This window comes from Pundamilia nyererei, unplaced genomic scaffold (assembly GCF_000239375.1).
Source record: "Pundamilia nyererei isolate P.nyererei 1_Seehausen unplaced genomic scaffold, PunNye1.0 scaffold00236, whole genome shotgun sequence".
Classification (NCBI taxonomy): domain Eukaryota; kingdom Metazoa; phylum Chordata; class Actinopteri; order Cichliformes; family Cichlidae; genus Pundamilia; species Pundamilia nyererei.
In genome coordinates, this window is record NW_005187637.1 from 804985 (window position 1) to 813672 (window position 8688).

The 8688-nt window shown below is 42.0% G+C and overlaps 1 protein-coding gene across 1 annotated transcript; it reads left to right on the forward strand.

Moving 5' to 3' along the window:
- The first annotated feature begins 6570 nt into the window (after window positions 1-6570).
- On the forward strand, window positions 6571-8661 carry b3galt4 (UDP-Gal:betaGlcNAc beta 1,3-galactosyltransferase, polypeptide 4). The gene has a single exon (XM_005749104.1). It carries the CDS (start codon window positions 7087-7089, stop codon window positions 8200-8202), a length of 1116 nt encoding a protein of 371 aa, XP_005749161.1. The 5' UTR covers window positions 6571-7086; the 3' UTR covers window positions 8203-8661.
- Window positions 8662-8688: the final 27 nt, after the last annotated feature.

Below are 8688 nucleotides of genomic sequence, written 5' to 3' on the forward strand. Positions count from 1 at the left end.
AAACATTCAGCTTTGATATTAATGAGTTTTTTGGGTTCATTGAGAACATGGTTGTTGTTCAATAATAACATTATTCCTCAAAAATACAACTTGTCTAATAATTCTGCACTCCCTGTAAACTAAAGTGAAAATATGATAAAAGGTGAAGCCACACACCAAAAAATGTGAAACATATGACTTGCCCACTGAAATAAATGCTTTTCATTTCCTTTTCAAATCTACACCAAGCCTCTGAATTTGTATTATTATTTGAGACTTTTTTTTTATCATAATCTTTCTATTTTCCTTTTTTATTCTCACTTTTGAAGCAACTTTGCTTTTCTAACAATAATGATGGTAAAAAAAAAACAAAACATGGTTCTCATAAATATACCATGTAAAGTTATGGGCATCGGGCAAGATTTCTTCACATGAAAGTTTTTTAAATATTTTCCACACCACTTTAAACACAGCCTACAGTGAATAAAGAGTATCAAACCATCATGTTTTGTTACACCGCACTTCTTTTTTTAACTGGCATTTAACAAATTTAAGAGACTTATTCATATCTTTAATGACCTCTGTTATACATGAAATATGTGGGCTATACCCTCACAAGATACTTTATTACACCTTCCTTGTACCTTGGACCCAATTTTGCCTTTAGAGGTGCCTCAATTCTTCATGGCATAGATTCAACAAGGTGCTGAAAACATTACTCAGTGATATTGGTCCATATTCAAATAAAGGCATCACACCGATTTTTAACCTACATGTCCATGATGTGAATGTGTAATTCCACCATATCCCAAAGGTGCTCTGATCTGGTGACTGTGGAGGCCTTGTAATGGGTAGTTATGTGAGTTCCTGTTGGCTAAATTCATTCTCTTTAAACTCCGGAAATGGCTGTAAACTGATCAGCAGTCTATAAAATACTCAGGCCAGCATGTCTGGAATCAGCAGCCATGCCACAGTCATCATCCATCCATTCTCTCACACTTATCCAATTCAGGGTCGCAGAAGGGCTGGAACCTCATCTCAGCTGGCATAGGGCGAGAAGCAGGGTACACCGTGTACAGACTGCCAGAAACCAGAGTACTCCATGAGAACCCACGCAGATACGGAGAGAACATATAAACTCCACACAGAAAGGCCCCAGCCAAACTCAGAACCTTCTTGGTGTGAGTCCCTTAAATCAGCTTTCTTCCACATTCTGATGCTCGGTTTGAATTACACCAGGCCAGCCTGACTGTGCTGCCATGTCTACCTGCCTAAGTGTGTTAAGTTGGCATCACGTGATTGGCTGATTAGGTATGAACAGAGGTACCTAACTGAATGGGCATTGAGTGTATAGGCCTATATATCAGTGTTTTCTGAGAAATGACACATGTAGAAGATACACGGCAGACCCGACCACATACTCGTTTTTACACTCAGCTGCAGCTTTTCAGCTGTCAGCCACACACACCAAGAACAACCTCAGGACCCAGTTCATTCCTTTTATGCAGGTGAGGTGTGATTACTGATGGCGATTACTGTGTTGGCCTCCCCTGCCGCTGCGCCAAAAAACACGCCCACCACAACAGATTTGTATATTCTGTCCCATTAGTCTTCTGCAGTTATCTCATTCTGTCTATCTCAGATGAACTCTATACTGCATGCATGTTAGTAAGTGTTCATTGTAAATATAATTTAGTTATCTTTTTACGCATGGAGGCAAGGATGGGGCTACAATTTGTATTTAACTGCATTTTAGAATAAAGGTCAGCCTCATGCAATTAATCAAGGTGTTCAGTGTGTTAAGTGCTAATAGAAAAAAGAAGCACACTTTGCCAATATTTGTTTCCTGAGCACAAATTCCAAAATAGCCCATAAGCTGTTCATTTCTTAATACTTATTTCCTTCCTGGTCACTACCAATGAACATCTTTGCATCTTTAGCTCTGCCTCCTGTGTTGCTCCTATTTGTCTGTTACAAATGACCCCTGACACTTATCTCCACCCTGTCTGCATGCTCTTCTTCACCTCTCTTGTGAACTGTGTGTAAGTTTGGATGGTTCATCCCAGGTATTGGGATCCCATCGGGGCTCAAGCCGATACCAGACGTAATCCCATCATCTTAAACCCATCTCTCACCCCTACCACACACCCTACCACTATTTTATGAGTAGTAATATGAAGGCACTTTTTTGCCACAATAACACTGTATCGACCCCCCAATGTTCCTTTAATGCAACAATCCCTATAATTATCTAGTAGCCACACACTGCAACAGTAAGACTTGATGATTAGACAAGGAGTTACAGCTAGGGACCCAACAGACAGCAAAACAAGTCATAAAACAATAAAAGCGGCTTCCTTATCAAGAGCATCCCAGCACACACATCTCAACTGTAGTTCCATAGTTTTCACCTTTTTTCTTTACAAACTGCTCCTTTATCTGGCAATTACACCTCCTACTGACTAACTGAACCTCCATAGTTTTTCCACCTTTTTCTTTACAACCTGCTCTTTATATCTGCATCTCAGAGGCCAACTGAAACCAAATCCACCTATATAAAAACACCCCATCAGACACGCAGTATTTTCTTCAGCACAACTGCCGCAAGGTATATCGTTTTAACTTTTTTTTTGGACCCCAGACACAGCGGTGTGAGGTAGTTAGCACACAATTTGGTCATGAAGAAAACATCGTTTGTTTGGAACACAACAGCCGAGAGGTAAAGAAAAACTAATCTCAAAAAAAAAGAATACTTAGACTCTCAGATGTTGAAATTCAGATGTTTTTTTTTTTTTTTTAAGTTTTTTTAAGTATGGGTAATGTATTATTTGAGATCTAAGGCATACACACACACACACACGGAGCAACAACAAAGAGAAGAAGAAGAGGGTGTAGTTTACTACGCATCATAAAAAATGCAATCATTCATCTTCCAACTGTATCTTTCTGTTCTGACTTTAAAGTCCTTGTTCGTATACTGAGCCGTACTTTGGGAGTCATACTGTTGTGATACTGGGGAGAAAAGGGTAAGGTTTGATAGACTAAAACCGTTACACACAATACTTCAAAAATCTAAAGAGTGTGTGAGGCTGTTAGCTGTGTTGTCCAGCAATAAACTTATCTACAATGTGTTAGTAAAAGAGTGACTTGTACTTCTGTCCCATTAAGCAACGGTTTAACAAATTTCACTGCAAACTATAAAAGAAATCTGGGTTTAAACAGTACATAGTAGTGTTGGATTAAGTATAGGAAACACTAGTATACAGTGTCTATGGAACAAATCTCCTTCAACATTCGCAATGACCCAAGTGGATGACTACAGCCATTTCTCTCAGTTGATTGTATTTAAGGAAAAAGCAGCTAAATACACTGAGACTGCGCCACGCTGTTAGCGAGTTAACTCTGGATGTCTGTGGGTTTTGTTAACTTGGAGTGAACAAAAGCAGAAAAACACTAAAAGATGCCGACAGTGAAAGTCTGGTTTAATTCATGAATACAATGAAACATTTTACAGTTTACAGAGCAAAGCAACATATATGATAAATAGATGCACATAGCACAAACAGTGAGACATAAAACTCATCGTCTTACCAGATGTTATATTCTGTAAACTTAAAATAAACTGCTGAAATTAGAGTTTAGTGTTTTTAAGTAGTCTATTAAAGTCATGTAGTCATGAGTCAACATTACAAATATTTAGATTCTTGTTTCACAATGTGAAGGAACTCAAAATCTTTAGAGTTTCATATTTATAAAGTAACGCAAAGAATACATTTATGCCACTGTATGAGCTACACTTCTTGTAAAAAAAATGATTGGAGATGCGTTTGAGAAAAGCTCCTGCCGTGACCTTCCATCTGTGAGTGCACGCACACACACACACACACACACGCACACACACACGCACACACACACACACACACACACACACAGGGAGGGAGGGAGATCATTAATATAAAGGATTGGAGCCGGTTTTGGATGTTCACTTGTTGTTGGATTTAATATGAACATCCATCCATTCACTTCCGCTTCTCCTTTTCAGGGTCGCGGGGGGTGCTGGAGCCTATCCCAGCTGACATAGGGCGAGAGGCAGGGTACACCCTGGACAGGTCGCCAGTCTGTCGCAGGGCCAACACACAGAGACAGACAACCAGTCACACTCACATTCATTCACACATTCACACCTAGTGGCAATTTGGATTATCCAATTAACCTATCCCCATAAGCTAATATGAACAGTCACATAAAATTCATTATAATTTTTTGCCTTTGCTTCAATTAAGATGTTTCTTTAAATCTACAACACCTTCCTTCCTTTTCAAAAAGTTTACTGACATAGTAAAGAAGTAGCTAGGGAACTCAGTAAGTATGAGCAACAGTAGCTTAAGGACAGTTTTTCCAATAAATAGGATTTCATCATCTGCAGTTTGTCAAAAAGTGCCATATTAAAAACAATTCAGCAGACCCTCAGAGTGCGGATACAAACTGTTTTCAGCTATAGAGGTGGAGGTACGCTTCATGTACTTATCAACATACAGTTCAGAGGCTTGCATTAGAGTGCATTGGTGCTTGGGCATCTTTTATTTAGCGTGGTTATACCATTGTGGATTTAGCTATATAAATATGCTCAAGAGTCTATCATATGTTTGACATGCAACTAAAAATTCGAAAATATATTTTTTAAATCAGCAACTTTGCAAATTTAGAGGAAATGTTTTTGGACAACACATGTGTCACATTTTAAACAGGGTTCGAATAATCAGCGCTGACATACAGACATTTATGCGCTGGGTATAACAAACATGCTTACCATGTGAAAGGACCGCGGATGTCTTGGAGCAGAGAAACTGTTGGGGCCCTACCTGTAACCCCCTAATCATCAAGTCTTACTGTTGCAGTGTGTGGCTACTAGATAATTATAGGGATTGTTGCATTAAAGGAACATTGGGTGGGTCGATACAGTGTTATTGTGGCTAGTTAAGAATATGTGGCTTTTAGAAGTATCACAAGAAAAGTTTATTTCTAAAGGGATACATGTTGTTTGTGGTACTCTAGGCCCTGTGTCTTTCGGAGCGCAAAAGAAAAGTGAAATGCTCCTAAACTAGCTAAATTAAATCATCTATGTCTAAAAAAAGTGCCTTTATATTACTACTTTCATGCATGCCGTGCACCACCCACACAAACTTCTCTGCCATTCCTGACTCATACAGTCCAGTTCTCCCATCTTGCAGACTGTCATAAGCTTTCTCCAGGTCCACAAAGGCCTTCGCTGTACTTCTCCATGAACACTTTCAAAACAGACATCACATTTTAGCTTTTATTCCTGCCATAAACCACACTGACGCTCAGTGATTGTGATCTCTTTCCTTAACCTAGCTTCAACCACTCTTTCCTATAGCTTCCTATAGCTGGCGGTATGACTTATCAGCTTTATCTCTTTGCAGTTACAAGGTTTATGAATCCCTTATTGCACAGAGGTAAAGCAGACATGGTCTGTATTCCCCTTAGCTCTTTGTAAGTTTTCATTTTACTCTGCATGCCTGTCTTTCGGATACTTCCTATGTTTTTATCACTTGCTGTTTTTCACTTCTGGTCCCACACCTCTCAGTCTTTGTCATTAACATCCTGTATACCATCCCCTCTGGTCTTTTGGTTTATATTTCCCTTTTGCCTTTCTGGATTTTTTCAGTTTTTGCCCTTGTGAATATTTATGGTCACCCTGCTGCCACCTGAAGTTAAGCATGCTTGCTACCTTAAAAACCCAAAACCCAACACTGCTTTCTTGTAGACATGTAGCCTGAGCAAAACATGCAGGAAGTATCTTCCTTATATGGAAGATTATGGCTCCCAGTAGACATCTGTATTGGCTATGTCCAGCTGTTTATATTGTGGTGATTTCCCTGGGATTTACCCGGTGATACATGCAGGGTATTGGACAGCCTGTTACTGTTTAAGTTGTTTTAACCATCTTATCTTTCCTTTAGCTTGTTTATAATTCTTGTATCGGTTGTGCCAGTGAGTTTATTTTTATTCATGTGATTCTCTATTCAATACACTCCAGAGTGTATTGAACAGTTTAAACTTAACATTTCATAAATGATAACTTTAAGCTTATTATTCATGATAAATGATAATTATGATAGAGGTGTTTAAGACCTAGGACGTTTCTGGGTGGTTAACTGTAATGAAAAGAACTACACTTTAAATAAAATACCACTTGATTGCTTCAGTTTTTCCCCAAGCGCAGTTTTAGCGTGTGGGATAGGCAATTTGCTTACACATACACTCTCACATAAGGACAGGAAGGAAACGTAACCAAGCATCACCACCAGGTGTCACCCTGCACCATCCCGTATGACAGGAGCGACTGCAGAAGAGAAAAGCGCAGCGCCGCTCCACACTGATTCAAAGGAAAATTCATACATATCTGAAAATAGCGCATTTTCAGATATTTTTCCACTACTTTGGATTTTCTAGTTTGTAAATCGCACGCTGGGGTTTTGCCACTTCATTGAAAAAAGACTGCAGCCAAGACTCACATCTTTGACTGATTCTAAATAATAGGATCAGAAGCTATGATTACAGTCTTTGGATGTCATTTCAGAGCCTGTACGGCCATCTGGCTGTAAAGGAATACGTAGCTTTGTGACCTAAAAACCGCCGACCTTCAAAGCAAAGAAGCAGAAACAGCTTTGCCCCGGAAAGTCTGACAAACAAGCATGGGTGGAGTAACGGGTCTTTATCGCGCATAGCTCGACCTTTATCTCATCTAAAACGCTTCATAAGAGCTGGGCCAAGAGAAAGAGGGTAGCGGTGGGAATCGACCGTTTCATATGCGCAGCTGCAAACCCTACTTTCTCAAAATCCAATCAAGCTGCAGCGTCAACAAAAAAACTAAAAGCTGGCGCATCCTCCCACTGACACAGTCTACTGCTGGCCCTACTGTAACTGAGACCGAAAGAGGAACGAAGGGGGACGCCCGAAGGTTAAAAAAAGAAAAAAGAGACGCAATGACAAGGAGATACTTCTAGCTGTGAAGTCGAGGGACAGCCAAGGATTAAGAGGGGGGATTGTGGCGGCCACAGCGGTCTTCAGCAGAGGTTGGTCATGATCGGACGCGCATTATGGGTATGTAAGACCCGGGCAGGAAAGAGGGGTAACAAGCCTGGGATTCTGCCTTTTCTATGCGCGGTGATAGCGTGCTCAGCCCTGTCGGCTCTGCTTTTCGTGGACTTCATTGAATCATGGGTCACCTCCATGGGAATGAACACTGTGGTAGAGCCGCACATCGGGATCATCCCACCGCAAAGCGTCCCTCCTACCAGACCAGAGGAATTTTTGCTCATGCCTAGCCCACTTGTGTGCCAACGTGCCAAGCCTTACCTCATCATGATGGTTACTTCGGCTCCTGCCAATCAGAGGGCTCGCCAAGCCATCAGGGACACTTGGGGAGGGGAGGTGGAGGTGAGAGGTCTGCGGGTCATGACCCTCTTCATGGTCGGTGTGGCGTCTGACCCCGGACTGGCTAAGCTGCTGATAGAAGAGGCTCGGGAGAAGGGAGACCTGGTTCAGGGGCGTTTTTTGGACACGTACTCCAACCTCACCCTTAAGACTCTGTCCATGCTGGGCTGGACCCGGAGGTTCTGCCCTCAGGCTCACTTCATGGCCAAAGTGGATGATGATGTCCTGTTCAATCCCAGCTCTCTCCTACACTTTCTGAATAAGAGCCGTAACCCCTATGAACAAGGAGACTTGTACCTTGGCAGGGTGCATCTCCATGTGGCTCCCGACCGGGACCCGGACAGCAAGCACTACCTACCCTCAGGAGCCTACCCTTCTTCTGTCTTTCCAGACTATTGCAGTGGCACAGCCTATGTATTGTCCCGGTCTGCATTGCTCAAAATTTCCCTGGCAGCCTCTGCATCACCTTTATCCACACCTCTTCCGCCCGAGGATGTGTTTGTAGGCTTGTGTGCCCGGGCAGCTGGAGTGCTCCCCTCACACTGCCCTCTCTTCTCCGGTGGACCGAGTATGCCATACGGACGCTGCTGCTATCAGGCCATGGTGTCCATCCACCACATCCCACCCAGAGACATGCTGCACTATTGGGCTGATGTGCATTCACCACCTCCCTGCTCCTGGTTGAATGTACGTGCTTCTTTGGGGATTTGCAAAGTCCGGGCGATGCTGGGCACAGCTCTGGGATTGGAGCAAGGATTGTGAGGATTAACGGAAAGCAAACTCGGACTTATTTGGAGGCTGTGCCTCGCTTCAATACTGTGAACAGCACAACTGCTCTTTAGGCTGTGAAGCTACACGTGCACTACGAAAATGCTACTTTGTTTAATTTGAAAGCTTTATTTTTTTAAACACCTCAATGTACTTATGTATCTTATTTTGCTGAAAAGGGAAGATCCGCTGGTAGTAAAGGGGGCTGTCAGGATCAGCTGTAGTATAGGGGTGTCTGCTGCCTCCCACATTACACTGACACGAACTGTAGATGTAGAGCAAAGTTTAGCATGCTGATGCTTTACAGTAAGGACGCACGCAGCAACTGCACATTAAAACAACATTGTTTAGATAACTAAGTCTAATGATTATAGGCTGCTACTTTCAACACCTGCACAGGCCTGTAGTCTAGGCCAAGTATAATAGTTTAAATGCATGTTCACAAAAAATAGGACCGATATAAAAATCACAGGCTTATTA